Source organism: Cuculus canorus, chromosome 32 (genome assembly GCF_017976375.1).
Source record: "Cuculus canorus isolate bCucCan1 chromosome 32, bCucCan1.pri, whole genome shotgun sequence".
NCBI lineage: Eukaryota > Metazoa > Chordata > Aves > Cuculiformes > Cuculidae > Cuculus > Cuculus canorus.
Genome location: NC_071432.1, coordinates 146,189 through 161,519, shown reverse-complemented (window position 1 = coordinate 161,519; position 15,331 = coordinate 146,189). Strand labels below are relative to the sequence as shown.

The following is a 15,331-nucleotide window of genomic DNA, read 5'->3' as shown; positions in this document are numbered from 1 at the left end:
GGGGGGGGGGGTGGGTTGGAATGGGGGGGAGGGAGGAGGGATTTAGGGGCCCCCCCTTTGGCTTTGGGGGAGGGTGGCAGTGATGGGGGGGTCCCCAATGCTGGGGGGGGGCGGTGGCCATATTGGGATGCTGGTGGCCACGGAGGGGGGGGGGCTGGTAGCCATGTTGGGGTCCTGGTGGCCATGGGGGGTGGCTTGGTGGCCATATGGGTGTCCTGGTGGCCATACTGGGGTTTTGGTGGCCATGTTGGGGTTTTGGTGGCCATATGGGTGTCCTGGTGGCCATACTGGGGTTTTGGTGGCCATGTTGGGGTTTTGGTGGCCATATGGGTGTCCTGGTGGCCATACTGGGGTCTTATTGGCTACATTGGGGTCTTGGTGGCCATACTGGGGTCTCGGTGGCCATACTGGGGTCTCGGTGGCCATATGGGTGTCCTGGTGGCCATACTGGGGTCCTGGTGGCCATGCTGTGGTCCTGGTGGCTACATTGGGGTCTTGGTGGCCATATTGGGGTCTTGGTGGCCATGTTGGGGGTCCTGTTTGTCATACTGGGGTCCTGGTTACCATCTTGGTGTCTTGGTGGCCATGTTGGAGTCTTGGTGGCCGCGTTGGGGTCTTGGTGGCCATGTTGGGGTCTTGGTGGCCACGTTGGGGTCTTGGTTACCGTATCGGTGTCCTGGTGGTTGCGTTGGGGTCTTGGTGGCCACGTTGGGGTCTTGGTGGCCATGTTGGGGTCTTGGTGGCCGCGTTGGAGTCTCAGTGGCCATGTTGGGGTCCTGGTTACCGTATCGGTGTCCTGGTGGTTGCGTTGGGGTCTTGGTGGCCACGTTGGGGTCTCGGTGGCCGCATTGGGGCCCTGGTAGCCGCGTTGGGGTCCCGGTGGCCGCGCGGGGCCGCTGTCAGTCGAGGGGGGCGGGGGCGGAGGGGCTGGCGGGGCCGGAGCTGCCGGCGGCGGTGCCGCGGGTGCCGCTGTACTGCCCGATGAAGGAGCCGTCCTCGTTGAATTGGACGTCGGCGCTGCCGCCGTAGCCGGCGAGGCTGTCATCGCTGCCCAGCGCCGCCCCCGCCGCCCCCAGCGACCGCGCCGAGCTGCCCGACGCCTTCTCCTCGCCGTCGCTGCCGGGGCAAAGCACCGCGGCCTCAGCACCCCCACATCCGAGCCCGGAGCCACCAAACCCGACAGCGACGCCATTGGCCCCAAACCCAACACCGACTCCATTGACCCCAAACCCAACAATGACTCCATTGACCCCAAACCCAACAGTGACTCCATTGACCCCAAACCCAACAGCGACACCATCAACGTCATCACCAAACCCAACGGTCCCACCAAAACCAACAGCGACGCCATTGGCCCCAAACCCAACAGCGACGCCATTGACCCCAAACCCAACAGTGACTCCATTGGCTCCAAACCCAACAGTGACTCCATTGGCCCCAAACCCAACAGCGACGCCATTGGCCCCAAACCCAACAGTGACTCCATTGGCTCCAAACCCAACAGGGACTCCATTGGCCCCAAACCCAACAGTGACTCCATTGACCCCAAACCCAACAGCGACGCCATTGACCCCAAACCCAACAGTGACTCCATTGGCCCCAAACCCAACAGTGACTCCGTTGACCCCAAACCCAACAGCGACGCCATTGACCCCAAACCCAACAGTGACTCCATTGGCCCCAAACCCAACAGTGACTCCGTTGACCCCAAACCCAACAGTGACTCCGTTGACCCCAAACCCAACAGCGACTCCGTTGACCCCAAACCCAACAGCGACTCCATTGACCCCAAACCCAACAGTGACTCCATTGACCCCAAACCCAACAGCGACGCCATTGACCCCAAACCCAACAGTGACTCCATTGGCCCCAAACCCAACAGTGACTCCATTGGCCCCAAACCCAACAGTGACTCCATTGACCCCAAACCCAACAGTGACTCCATTGGCCCCAAACCCAACACTGAAACTCCATTGACCCCAAACCCAACAGTGACTCCGTTGACCCCAAACCCAACACTGAAACTCCATTGACCCCAAACCCAACAGTGACTCCGTTGACCCCAAACCCAACAGTGACTCCATTGACCCCAAACCCGACAGCGACGCCATTGACCCCAAACCCAACAGTGACTCCATTGACCCCAAACCCAACAGCGACGCCATTGACCCCAAACCCAACAGTGACTCCATTGACCCCAAACCCAACACTGAAACTCCATTGGCCCCAAACCCAACAGTGACTCCATTGACCCCAAACCCAACAGTGACGCCATTGACCCCAAACCCAACAGTGACTCCGTTGACCCCAAACCCAACAGTGACTCCATTGGCCCCAAACCCAACAGTGACTCCGTTGACCCCAAACCCAACAGTGACTCCATTGACCCCAAACCCAACAGCGACGCCATTGACCCCAAACCCAACAGTGACTCCATTGACCCCAAACCCAACAGCGACTCCATTGACCCCAAACCCAACAGTGACTCCATTGGCCCCAAACCCAACAGTGACTCCGTTGACCCCAAACCCAACAGTGACTCCATTGACCCCAAACCCAACAGCGACGCCATTGACCCCAAACCCAACAGTGACTCCATTGACCCCAAACCCAACAGTGACTCCATTGACCCCAAACCCAACAGCGACTCCATTGACCCCAAACCCAACAGCGACTCCATTGACCCCAAACCCAACAGTGACTCCATTGACCCCAAACCCAACAGTGACTCCATTGGCCCCAAACCCAACAGTGACTCCATTGACCCCAAACCCAACACCGACACCATCAACGTCATCACCAAACCAACACCAACACCACCGTCCCCACCAAACCCAACGTCAACCGTCAGCATCCAATCCCCCCCATTCCCCTTCTTCCCAATCCCCCCAGTCCCTCCCAGTGCTCCCAGTCCCTCCTGTCCCCCTTATTCCCAATCCCCTCAGTCCCTCCCAGTGCTCCCAGTCCCTCCCAGTGCTCCCAGTCCCTCCTGTCCCCCTTATTCCCAATCTCCCCAGTCCCTCCCAGTGCTCCCAGTCCCTCCCAGTGCTCCCAGTTCCCCCCTTACCTCTCCAGCGACCTGTGCTCCCAAAGCAGCCGCGGGGGGAAGGGGGGGGAGACAAAGCATAAGGAGGGGCAAAAGCGGGGGCAAAGGGGGGGCAATTAGCGGGGGGGGCAGTTAACGAGGAGGTGAGTAATTAACAAGCGGGGTTAATTAGGGGGGGGTTTGGAGAGAGGTTGGGGAGTGCAGTGCAGCTCTGGCTCCTCATTTGCATGGCTGATTTGCATACCACCCCCCTCATTTGCATGACTCAGGGCTCCTTTCCGTGCCCCTGCTCTCCATTTGCATGTCCTTACCTCCATTTGCATACCACACTACCTCATTTGCATATCATTCGGCCTAATTTGCATAGCGCCCACTCCAACTCGCATCGCCTGCCACTTATGTGCATGACCGAGCCCCTCATTTGCATACCAGCGAGCCTCATTTGCACGACTCCAACCCTGATTTGCATGTCTAAGTGCCTCATTTGCATGTTACCCCTCATTTGTTGCTTCTCTCCGCTTCTCATTTGCATACCCCGCCCTCCATTTGCATACCCTTGCACTTATTACTCCTCAATCGCAGGACCCCATTCCTCATTTGCATGCCCCCTCGCACCTCATTTGCATAACCCAGCGCCTCATTGGCACGTCCTACTCCCTCATTAACACCCCCTTGGCTTCTCATTTGCATACCCAGCTCTTCATTTGCATAACCCCACCCACCTGTACTCCCCGAAGGTCTCATCCTTCATGGGTCGAGCTTCCGAGTCCGCCTGTGTGTCCTCCTTGTCCTTCACTGAGGGGGGGGGACAATGGATTGGGGGGGGCCTTGGGGACCCCTCCCCACCCCCCCGACTCTTGAGGACCCCCAAAACACCTCAGGCCCCCCCAACACCCCCTCCTTCAGCCTTAGGAAACACCCAGTGCCCCCCCAAAGCCTTGGAGCCCCCCCTATACTACGTGCTCCCCCCCAATCATGGGGACCCTCCTTCATTTGGGGACCCCTCACCAGCTTAAGGACCTTTTAATTTGGGGGAACCCCCCCCACAATTGGGGATTAGGGGGTTCTGAAGGGTTTGGGGGGGGTCCCAGAAGGGTTTGGGGGGGCCCGGGGGGGGCCCAAGGGTCCCAGAAGGGTTTGGGGGGGGTCCCAGAAGGGTTTGGGAGGGACAAGGGGGAGCTGGGGGTGTCCCAGGGGTGTTTGGGGGGGGGGGATAAGGGTCACAGGTGTGTTTGAGGGGGTCCCAGAATGGTTTGGGGGGGCCCAGGGGGGGGTCCCAAGGGTCCCAGAAGGGTTTGGGGGGGCCCGGGGGGGGTCCCAAGGGTCTCAGAAGGGTTTGGGAGGGCCCGGGGGGGGTCCCAAGGGTCTCAGAAGGGTTTGGGGGGGCCCAGGGGGGGGTCCCAAGGGTCCCAGAAGGGTTTGGGGGGGAGGACCAAGGGGGGTTGGGGGGTCCTGAGGGTGTTTGAGGGCATCAGGAGGGGTTTGGGGGGTCCTGAGCATCCCAGAAAGGTTTTAGAGGGGGGGGGGTTGCGGGTCAGGAAGGGTTTGGGGGTCCCAAAGAGGTCTGGGGGGGGGAGGTCGCTGAGTTTTGGGGTCTCACCTGAGTATTTGCCCCCTTTGCTGCGTTTGATGAAGCAGAGGATGAGGAGGAGGAGGAGGAGGAGGACGATGGCGCTCACGAAGCCGATGAACCAACCCTCGGTGGCGAAGCCGCCAGCGGGACCCGGCACCACTGCGGGGACACAACGGGGGGTCAGAAGGGTTTGGGGGACCCCCTTCTCAGGGGGGCTGGGAGGGGGCCCGGTGAGAGAAAAGGGGGTTTTGGGTCCCTGGGGGGGGGAAAAGGGGGGTTTTGGGGTCCCCATGGGGAATAAAGAGGGGGTTAGGGTTTCTAGTGGGGAGAGAAGGGGGATTTTGGGGACCCCCCCCATAGAGAGAGAGGGGGTTGGGGGGGTCTCCGTGGAGAAAAGAGGGTTTTAGGGTCCCCTCCAGGGAGAAAATGGGGGTTCAGGGGTTCAAATTGGGAGAAAAAGGGAGGGTTGGGGGTCAATGGGGAGAAAAAAGGAGGTTTTGGGGTCCCCATAGGCATAGAAGGGGGTTTGGGGGGTCCCAATGGGGAGAAAAAGAGGGTTTTGGGGTCCTATAGGAGTAAAAGGGGGTCTTGGGGGTCCCAATGGGGAGAAAAAGGGGGTTTTGGGGTCCCCGATGGGTTTTGGTCTTCCTGGTGGATGTTTCGGGCTCCCCGGGGGTGGTTTCGGGTCCCTCGACGAAGTTTTGGGGCTCCCTGGGGATGTTTTTGGGCTCCCAGTGGATCTTTTGGGGTCCCTGGTGGTGACTTTTGGGCTCCCCGGGGGTAATTTGGGACTCCTGAGGGTGATTTTGGGGCTCCTGGGGGTGATTTGGAGCTCCTGGGGGTGATTTGGGGGCTCCTCGGAGTGATTTTGGGGCTCCCTGGGGGTGATTTGGAGCTCCTGGGGGTGATTTGGGGCTCCTGGGGGTGATTTTGGGGCTCCTGGGGGTGATTTGGAGCTCCTGGGGGTGATTTGGGGGCTCCTCGGAGTGATTTTGGGGCTCCTGGGGGTGATTTGGAGCTCCTGAGAGTGATTTTGGGGCTCCTCGGAGTGATTTTGGGGCTCCTGGGGGTGATTTTGGGGTCCCCCGGGGGTGATTTGGGGGTCCCCGCTGGGTTTCGGGGTGCTCACGGGTGCCGTTGGTGAGGACGACGCTCTCCCAGAAGGGGACCCTCTCCCCGGAGTGGTTGCGCCCCACGAACTGCACGCGGTACGCGGTTCCGGGGCGCAGAGCGCCCACGCGGAATTCACCCAGCGAGGAGTTGGCGCGGCCCGAGAGCTCCCAGCGCGGCTCCGCTGCGGGAAACGGGGGGGTCAGGGGCCCCCAGGACCCCCCCGAACCCCCCCAGAACACCCACAGCCCCCCCAGAACACCCACAGCCCCCCATACTGGTTTTCACTGGTCTGGACCCCTCCCAGACCCCATTTTTCCCCCTCAAACCCCATTTCTCTGCCTCCATCCTCACTTTTCCCCACTCAGGACCCCTCCCAGTACCCCCCCATCCCAGTTGGCCACCCTTACTGGTTTTACTGGTGTACTGGACCCCATTCTTCCCCCCCCCGACCCCATTTCCCCCCTCCCAGACCCCATTTTTCCCCCTCAAACCCCATTTCTCTGCCTCCATCCTCACTTTTCCCCACTCAGGACCCCTCCCAGTACCCCCCCCATCCCAGTTGGCCACCCTTACTGGTTTTACTGGTGTACTGGACCCCATTTCTCCCCACCCACACCCCATTTCCCCCCTCTCCATCCTCACTTCTCCCCCTCAAACCCCATTTCTCTGCCTCCATCCTCACTTTTCCCCACTCAGGACCCCTCCCAGTACCCCCCCCATCCCAGTTGGCCACCCTTACTGGTTTTACTGGTGTACTGGACCTCGAACTCGATGCTGGCCTGCTCGGGGTGGGCGAGGGTCCAACCCAGCAGCGTGAAGTCCTCTCCCACCTCCCGCACCTCCACACTCTTCAGCACCGGTAGCACTGGGGGGGCACAAAGGGAGGGTCGGGGGGGGGTACAGTGCCCCCCAGTCCCCTCCCAGTGCCCTCCCAGTGCCTCCCAGTCCCCTCCCAGTGCCCCCAATCCCCTTCCAGTGCCTCCCAGTCCCCTCCCAGTGCCTCCCAGTCCCCTCCCAGTGCCCCCAATCCCCTTCCAGTGCCTCCCAGTCCCCTCCCAGTGCCTCCCAGTCCTCTCCCAGTGCCACCGAATCCCCTCCCAGTGCCTCCCAATCCCCTCCCGGTGCCTCCCAATCCCCTCCCAGTGCTCCCCAGTCCCTTTCCAGTGCCCCCCAGTCCTCTCCCAGTGCCACCGAATCCCCTCCCAGTGCCCCCAGTCCCCTCCCAGTGCCTCCCAATCCCCTCCCAGTGCCCCCCAGTCCTCTCCCAGTGCCACCGAATCCCCTCCCATTGCCCCCAGTCCCCTTCCAGTGCCTCCCAATTCCCTCCCAGTGCCTCCCAGTCCCCTCCCAGCGTCCCCCAGTCCCCCCAATTTGCTCCTAGTTCCCTCCCAGTCCCCTCCCAGTGCTTCCCAGTGTCCTGCGAGGTTCCCCCAGCTTGCTCCCAGTTCCCTCCCAGTACCCTCCCAATTCCCCCAGCCCCCCAACTTGCTGCAGAAAGCCCCGCCCCTTCTCTCTGACCCCGCCCCTTCTCTCTGACCCCGCCCCCCTTAGCCACCCCCACTGGCAGATAGCGCAGCCCATTCACTTGGCCACGCCCCCTCCCCTTTAGCCACGCCCTTATTAGCAGAGGCAAACTCCCATTCACTTGACCACGCCCCCCTTAGCCACGCCCCCTCACCGGGCTCGGGCCGCAGGCTGCCGCGCCTGCGCAGCGGTGGCCCCGCCCCCTTCCGGGTCTGCGCGCGCAGCTCGAGGCGGTACCGCGCGCGCGGGAGGAGCCGCTCCAGAGTGGCGTTGAGCGCTCCCGGCGGCAGCGGCAGCTCCAGCGCGGGGGGGGGCGGAGCCTCAGGGTCGGCCTCTGAGGGGGGGGGGAGAGCGGTGAGCCCGCCCCGCCCCCCCGGTGCCCCCCCCGGTGCCTCCCTCGGTGCCCCCCCCAGTGCCTCCCAGTCCCCTCCCAGTACACACCCAGTTCCCCCCAGTGCCTCCCAGTGCTCCTTAGTGCCTCCCATTCTCCCCTCAGTCCCCTCCCAGTCCCCTCCCAGTGCCTCCCAGTCCCCTCCCAGTGCCTCCCAGTCCTCTCCCAGTGCTCCCCAGTGCCCCCCAGTCCCCCCCCAGTGCCCCCCAGTCTCACCCAGTTGGTACTGGAGGAGGTACCCGGTCAGGACGCCGTTCGGGTGCCGCGGTCGCTTCCAGCGCAGCAGCAGCGCCGCATCCCCCACGCGCTCCACCCGCAGCTCCTCGGGGGGTCCCGGCACTGCGGGGGGGGGGGGGTCAGCGCACCCCAAAACCCCCCGACCCCCCCCCTCAGCCCCCCAACCCCCCCCCCAAAACCCCCCCAAAATCCGGGCTCCGGGGGGGGGGTGTCCCAGCTCAGGTTTTGGGGTCTGGGGGGGGGTCACAGGTCAGGTTTTGGGGTGCAGGGGGTCCCAGCTAGGATTTTGGGGTGCGGGAGGGGGTCTGGAGGGGTACCAGCTCAGATTTTGGGGTGCGGGGAGGTCTAGAGGGGGGTCTCAGCTCAAATATTGGGGTCTGGGGGGGATACCAGATCAGATTTTGGGGTGCAGGGGGGTCCCAGCTACGATTTTGGGGTGCGGAGGGGGGGTCTGGGGGGGTACCAGCTCAGATTTTGGGCTTTGGAGGGGTCCTAGCCTGGATTCTGGGGTGCGGGGAGAGGTCTGTGGAGGTCCCAGCTCAGATTTTGGGGTGCAGAGGGGGTCTCGGGGGGGTCCCAGCTCAGATTTTGGGGTTCAGGGTAGCCTGGGGGGGGTCCCAGCCTGCATTTTGGGGTGTGTGAGGGGGTCCCAGCTCAGATTTTGGGGTTCGGGGTGGTCTAGGCAGTTCCCAGCCCGGATTTTGGGGGGGATCCTAGCTCAGATTTTGGGGTGCAGGAGGGTCTGGGGGGGTCCCAGCTCAGATTTTGGGGTTCGGGGTAGTCTGGAGGGGGGGTCTCAGCCTGGATTTTAGGCGGTGTGTGTGGGGGGGTCCCAGCTCAGATTTTGGGGTTCGGGGTATTCTGGAGAGGGGGTCTCAGCCCGGATTTTGGAGTGGGTGTGGGGGGGTCCCAGCTCAGATTTTGGGGTTCGGGTCGGTTTTTGGGGGGTCTCACCTCCCTCGGGGGTGTGGAAGCGGATCTCGTCGCTGGGGGGGCCGCTCCCCCGCCCGTTGAGGACCCTCACTCGCAGTCGGTAACGGCTCCAAGGTCGGAGCCCCCCCAAAACAGCCCCCCCCGCGCCCCCCCCGGGACCCCCGAAAACCGAGAGGACCGAGGGGGGGGGCGTGGGGGGCGCGGGGGGGGGCGCCTGCCGGCGGGAGCGATCGCCCACCCAACCCTCACGCCAATACAGGACCTTGGGGGGGGGGAAATGGGGGGGTCAGGGGTACCCCAAAATCCTCAGACCCTCCCCCAATCAAATAACACCCCCTGAACCCTAAAAACACCCAAACAGCCCCCCAAAAATACAGCCCCCCCCCTCGCCTATTCAGCCCTTGCAGTAGAGGACCCGGGGAGGGGGAGAAATGGGGGGGTCAGGGGGGACCCCAACACCCTCAGACCCCCCCCAAACCCCACAGCTCCCCCAAAACAGACCCTGAGGGGGCAAAGAGGGGGTCCCCAATACCTCCGAACCGCACAGCCCCCCCAAACAGACCCTGGGGGGCTAAGGGGGGGGACCCCAAACCCCACAGCCCCCCCAAACAGACCCTGGGGGATATAAAGGGGGGGGACCCCAAACCCCACAGCCCCCCCAAACAGACCCTGGGGGGGCTAAGGGGAGGACCCCAAACCCCACAGCCCCCCCAAACAGACCCTGGGGGGGCAAAGAGGGGGTCCCCAATACCTCCGAACCCCACAGCCCCCCCAAACAGACCCTGGGGGGGCAAAGAGGGGGTCCCCAATACCTCCGAACCCCACAGCCCCCCCAAACAGACCCTGGGGGGCTAAGGGGGGGACCCCAAACCCCACAGCCCCCCCAAACAGACCCTGGGGGATATAAAGGGGGGGTGACAGGGGTGTCCGTCCCCCCCCTTTGGCCCCCCCATACCTGGAAGCCGCGCAGCCGCCCCCGCATGTTTTGGGGTGTCTCGTTCAGGGTCCAACGCACCCGCACGTGGGTGCTGTTCAGGATCTCCACCCCCACATTTTCGGGGTACACCAGGGGCACTGGGGGGGGGGGGAGGATGCAGACAGGTTTGGGGTCCCCCCACAACACCTGGGAGTTACCCAGCACCCCCAGAGTTGGGGTGACAGAACACCCCCCAGTTTCAGGGTCCCCTAGAATCCTCAGATTCGGGGTCCTAGTGCCCCCCAGTTTCAGGGTCCCCTAGAATCCCCAGATTCGGGGTCCTAGTGCCCCCCAGTTTCAGGGTCCCCTAGAATGCCCAGATTTGGGGTTCCAGTGCCCCCCAGTTTCAGGGTCCCCTAGAATCCCCAGATTTGGGGTCCTCGTGCCCCCCAGTTTCAGGGTCCCCCCCACTCTGCTGTCTCCCAACCCTCCCCGATTCGGAGTGCCCCCCACTTTTATGTCTCCCAGCTCCCCCAAATTTGGGGTCCTCTGAGTTTGATGTTTCCCAACCCCACCAGATTTGGGGTGCCGCCCCCCCCCCGGGGTTTTGGGGTCCTCTACTGAGTTTCGGGGTCCCCCACTCACGGTCCTCCCCGGAGAAGCCGATGGTGATTTGGGGTTCGGGCCCCTTCCCGGCCTCGTTCACCGCCTGCACGCGGATCTCGTAGGGGCTGAAAGTTGGGGTCCCCTCCACCACCACGGGGGGGGTCCCCACGGTCTGCTCGTGCCACGGCCCCCCCGGAGGCTCCCGCGGCCGCCACTGCACCCGGTAATGAACCTCCGGCGCGTTCCAGTCCCTCGGCGGCAGCGGCTGGAACCCCAAAACCGAGACTGAACCCCCAAATCCAGACCCAAACCAGAGACTGAACCCCCAAATCCAGCCCCAAAACAGAGACTGAACCCCCAAATCCAGCCCCAAAATAGAGCCTGAACCCCCAAATCCACACAGGACCCCCAAATCCAGCCCCAAATCAGAGACTGAACCCCCAAATCCAGACCCAAAACAGAGATTGACCCCCCAAATCCACACAGGACCCCCAAACCCAGACCCAAACCAGAGACTGAACCCCCAAATCCACACAGGACCCCCAAACCCAGAGCCAAACCAGAGACTGACCCCCCAAATCCAGCCCCAAAACAGAGACTGAACCCCCAAATCCACACAGGACCCCCAAACCCAGACCCAAACCAGAGACTGAACCCCCAAATCCAGCCCCAAAATAGAGCCTGAACCCCCAAATCCACACAGGAACCCCAAATCCAGCCCCAAAACAGAGACTGAACCCCCAAATCCAGCCCCAAACCAGAGACTGAACCCCCAAATCCAGCCCCAAAATAGAGCCTGAACCCCCAAATCCATCTGGGAACCTCAAATCGAGCCCCTAAACAGACTGAACCCCCAAATCCAGCCCCAAAATAGAGCCTGAACCCCCAAATCCATCCGGGAACCCCAAATCCAGCCCCAAATCAGAGACTGAACCCCCAAATCCAGCCCCAAAATAGAGCCTGAACCCCCAAATCCATCCGGGAACCTCAAATCCAGCCCCAAACCAGAGACTGAACCCCCAAATCCAGCCCCAAAATAGAGCTTGAACCCCCAAATCCATCTGGGAACCCCAAATCCAGCCCCAAACCAGAGACTGAACCCCCAAATCCAGCCCCAAAATAGAGCTTGAACCCCCTAATCCATCCGGGAACCCCAAATCCAGCCCCAAACCAGAGACTGAACCCCCAAATCCAGCCCCAAAATAGAGCCTGAACCCCCAAATCCATCCAGGAACCCCAAATCCAGCCCCAAAACAGAGACTGAACCCCCAAATCCAGCCCCAAAATAGAGCTGAACCCCCAAATCCATCTGGGAACCTCAAATCGCACCCCAAAACAGACTGAACCCCCAAATCCAGCCCCAAAATAGAGCTTGAACCCCCAAATCCATCCGGGAACCTCAAATCCAGACCCAAACCAGAGCCTGAACCCCCAAATCCAGCCCCAAAATAGCCTGAACCCCCAAATCCAGCCCCTGACGCCCATATCCAATCCTCCCCAACTCTTGAACCCCCAAATCCTTCCCTGAAGCCCCAAATCCGCTGCCTCCCCCGTACCTCCCAGGTGATGACGAGGTTGTCGGTCTCGTTCCCTTCCCCTTTCACCCCCTCAGGGTTGCGTTCGGGGGCTGGGGGGTGAAATTGGGGTTCAGGGAGGGCCCCCCAAACTTTTTGGGGTTCAAAGACCCCCCCCAAGCTCCCCCAGACCCTTTGGGGAGGGGCAGAGGTGAGGGAAGATGAGGGTTTGGGGGGACAGGGGTAGTTTTGGGGGTACAGGGGTCATTTTTGGGGGTACCGGGGTCATTTTTTGGGGGTACAAGGGGCATTTTAGGGGTACAATGGTCGTTTTTGGAGGTACAGGGGTCATTTTTGGGGGTACAGGGGTCGTTTTCGGGGGTACAGAGGGCGGGTTTGGGGGTACAGGGGGTATTTTTTGGGGTAGAGGGTTGGGTTTTGGGGTACGGGGGGGGTTTTGGGGTGCCTCACCGGCCGGGGCGGTGACAATGGGGGCTGTGGGGGTGCTGGGGTCCCCCCGGCCGTAGGCGTTCGTTGCCACCACGCGGAATCGGTAACTTCCGTGGGGGGAAAGATCGAGGGGGGCCCAGAGCTGCACCCCCGGAACCGTCAGGCGCTCCACGAAGCGCCCCGGAGAGAAGAACCCCTCTTCCTCCTCCACCACGAACTCTGGAGGGGGCAGAGAACCCCAAAATTAGAACCGGCACCCCCCAAAAAAAAACCCAGAATCCACTCAAAAAACCACTCTGCACCCCAAAAAAACCCCAAACACATCCTGCACCCCTCGAAACCCCCCAGAATCCGCTCAAAAACCCACCCTGCACCCCAAAAAAAACCCAAAACCCATCCTGCACCCCCAAAAAACCCAAAATCCCCCAAAAACACACCCTGCACCCCCAAAAAGTGCCCTGCACCCCCAAAAAACCCAAACACATCCTGCACCCCCCCAAAAAAAACCCCCAGAATCCGCTCAGAAACCCATCCTGCACCCCCAAAAAAAACCAAAATCCCCCCCAAAACACACACTGCACCCCCAAAATCTCCCAGAATCCACCCAAAACCCCACCCTGTACCCCCAAAATCCATCCAACACCCCCCAAAAAAACCCCAGAATCCACTCAAAAACCCACCCTGCACCCCAAAACCCCACCCTGCACCCCCAAATCCCCCTTCTTTCTTCCAGTTCTGCCCCAGTTCCCCCAGTTCCCCCCAGTTCTCCCAGTTCCCCTCCTTGTATGCAGTTCCCCAGTTCCCCACAGTCCCTCCCAGTCCCTCCCAGTCCCTCCCAGTTCCTCCCTCACTCTCCTCTGGGCTGTTGTGCTCCTCGCCCGGGCTCCAGACCCCCAATGCTCCCAGTTCCCCCCAGTTCTCCCAGTTTCCCTCCTTGTATGCAGTTTCCCGCAGTCCCTCCCAGTTCTCCCAGTTCTCCCAGTCCCTCCCAGTTCCCCCTCACTCTCCACTGGGCTGTTGTGCTCCTCACCCGGGCTCCAGACCCCCAATGCTCCCAGTTCCCCCCAGTTCCCCCCAGTTCTCCCAGTTCCCCTCCTTGTATGCAGTTCCCCAGTTTCCCGCAGTCCCTCCCAGTTCTCCCAGTTCTCCCAGTCCCTCCCAGTTCCTCCCAGTTCCCCCCTCACTCTCCACTGGGCTGTTGTGCTCCTCGCCCGGGCTCCAGACCCCCAATGCTCCCAGTTCTCCCCAGTTCCCCCCAGTTCTCCCAGTTTCCCTCCTTGTATGCAGTTTCCCGCGGTCCCTCCCAGTTCTCCCAGTCCCTCCCAGTTCCTCCCAGTTCCCCCTCACTCTCCACTGGGCTGTTGTGCTCCTCGCCCGGGCTCCAGCTCAGACGGATCCGCCGCTCTCCCACCTCCTGCACTTGCGGGTCCCATACTGGTCCCGGCCGGCCTGGGGGAAACTGGGGTTACTGGGAGAACTGGGAGAACTGGGAGGGACTGGGGGAACTGGGTAGAACTGGGAAGGACTGGAGAAACTGGGGGTGACTTGGGGGACTGGAGGCACTGGGAGAGACTGGGGGAAACTGGAGGGATGGGGGTTACTTGGGGAACTGGGAGCACTGGGAGGGACTGGGAGGGAACTGGTGGGACAGGGAGGCGCGGGGGAGACTGGGAGAAGAGGGGGACTGGGGGGTTACTGGGGGGCACTGGTGGGACTGGGAGGGACTGGAGGAATTGGGAAGAAGGCAGAACTGGGGGAAGAGGGGGAGACTAGAGGATTACTGGGGCAACTGGGAGCACTGGGAGGCACTGGGAGCACTGGGAGCACTGGGAGGCACTGGGAGGCACTGGGAGCACTGGGAGGCACTGGGAGGCACTGGGAGCACTGGGAGGCACTGGGAGGCACTGGGAGCACTGGGAGCACTGGGAGGGACTGGGAGGCACTGGGAGGCACTGGGAGCACTGGGAGGCACTGGGAGGGACTGGGAGGCACTGGGAGCACTGGGAGCACTGGGAGGCACTGGGAGCACTGGGAGGCACTGGGAGCACTGGGAGCACTGGGAGGCACTGGGAGCACTGGGAGGCACTGGGAGCACTGGGAGCACTGGGAGGCACTGGGAGGCACTGGGAGCACTGGGAGCACTGGGAGGCACTGGGAGGCACTGGGAGCACTGGGGGCACTGGGAGGCACTGGGAGCACTGGGTTTGGGGTCCCTCCAGGGCATTGGAGCCTCCCCAGGAGAATTCGGGATCCCTCCCAGTTTTGGGGGCTCCCCTTGGATTTTGGGAACCTCCTCCCAATTTTAGGGACCCCTCTGGATTTTAGGGACCCCCCCTGGATTCTGGGGATCCCCCAGAGCTTTGGGGGGGACACCCCCCCCTTAGATTTTGGGGTCCCCCCCCCCTTTCTCAAGGTGCTCACCACGATGCAGAGGCTTTGGGGACACCCATGAGGATCTGGGTTCCGCCCCCCCTGGATTTTGGGGACCCCTTCTCAATTTTAGGGACACCCCCCAGGATTTTGGGGTGTCCCCCGATTTTGGGGACCCCCCCTCACCCACAACTCGGAGCTGCGCCTCGGCCAGGGCGGCGTCCAGGGGGGTCCAAGCGCGGCAGCCGATGGTTCCCTGGTCCCCATAGTCCACTCCGGCCACCGTCAGCGTCTCCTCGGCCACCAAATACCTGGGGGGGAGGAAGGGGGTGCTGGGGGAGCCCCCCAAAAATAGGGGGACCCCCAAAATCCACCCTGGCACCCCACGTTCCTCCCTGTAGGCTTGCAACTCCCCCGCTCTGTGTTCCCAAATCGCCTCCTTGCACCCCAAAATCCACCCCCTTGCGTGTCAAAACCAACGCTTGTACCCCCAAAATCAACCCCTGTACCCCCAAAATCCAGGACCTTCACGCCCCCCCTGCACCCCAAATTCCTCCTGGGACCCCTTAGAACCCCCTTGGGACCCCTAAGCCCCCAAATCCATCCTGGGACCCTCAGAGCCCCCCCCAAATCCCTCCTGGGACCCCTTAGAGCCCCC

At 62.2% G+C, this 15,331-nt stretch overlaps 1 protein-coding gene across 5 annotated transcripts in view; it reads right to left on the bottom strand.

The window, feature by feature from the left end:
* Positions 1-153: 153 nt before the first annotated feature.
* Positions 154-15,331, bottom strand: part of L1CAM (L1 cell adhesion molecule) — a 30,440-nt gene continuing 15,262 nt past the window's right edge. For 4 of the 5 annotated variants that reach the window (XM_054052261.1, XM_054052263.1, XM_054052264.1 and 1 more), the window contains 15 exons: positions 14,860-14,984; positions 13,651-13,752; positions 12,325-12,522; positions 11,896-11,966; positions 10,379-10,604; positions 9,773-9,891; positions 8,839-9,079; positions 7,864-7,986; positions 7,411-7,590; positions 6,472-6,597; positions 5,749-5,913; positions 4,647-4,778; positions 3,769-3,841; positions 3,068-3,079; positions 154-1,116 (listed from right to left, as the gene is read on the bottom strand). In XM_054052261.1, coding sequence (XP_053908236.1) covers positions 900-1,116; positions 3,068-3,079; positions 3,769-3,841; positions 4,647-4,778; positions 5,749-5,913; positions 6,472-6,597; positions 7,411-7,590; positions 7,864-7,986; positions 8,839-9,079; positions 9,773-9,891; positions 10,379-10,604; positions 11,896-11,966; positions 12,325-12,522; positions 13,651-13,752; positions 14,860-14,984 — 2,110 coding nt within the window. In that variant the 3' untranslated portion in view covers positions 154-899. The remainder of the gene's footprint in view (positions 1,117-3,067; positions 3,080-3,768; positions 3,842-4,646; positions 4,779-5,748; positions 5,914-6,471; positions 6,598-7,410; positions 7,591-7,863; positions 7,987-8,838; positions 9,080-9,772; positions 9,892-10,378; positions 10,605-11,895; positions 11,967-12,324; positions 12,523-13,650; positions 13,753-14,859; positions 14,985-15,331) is intronic. The other variant, XM_054052262.1, reaches the window with a different exon arrangement.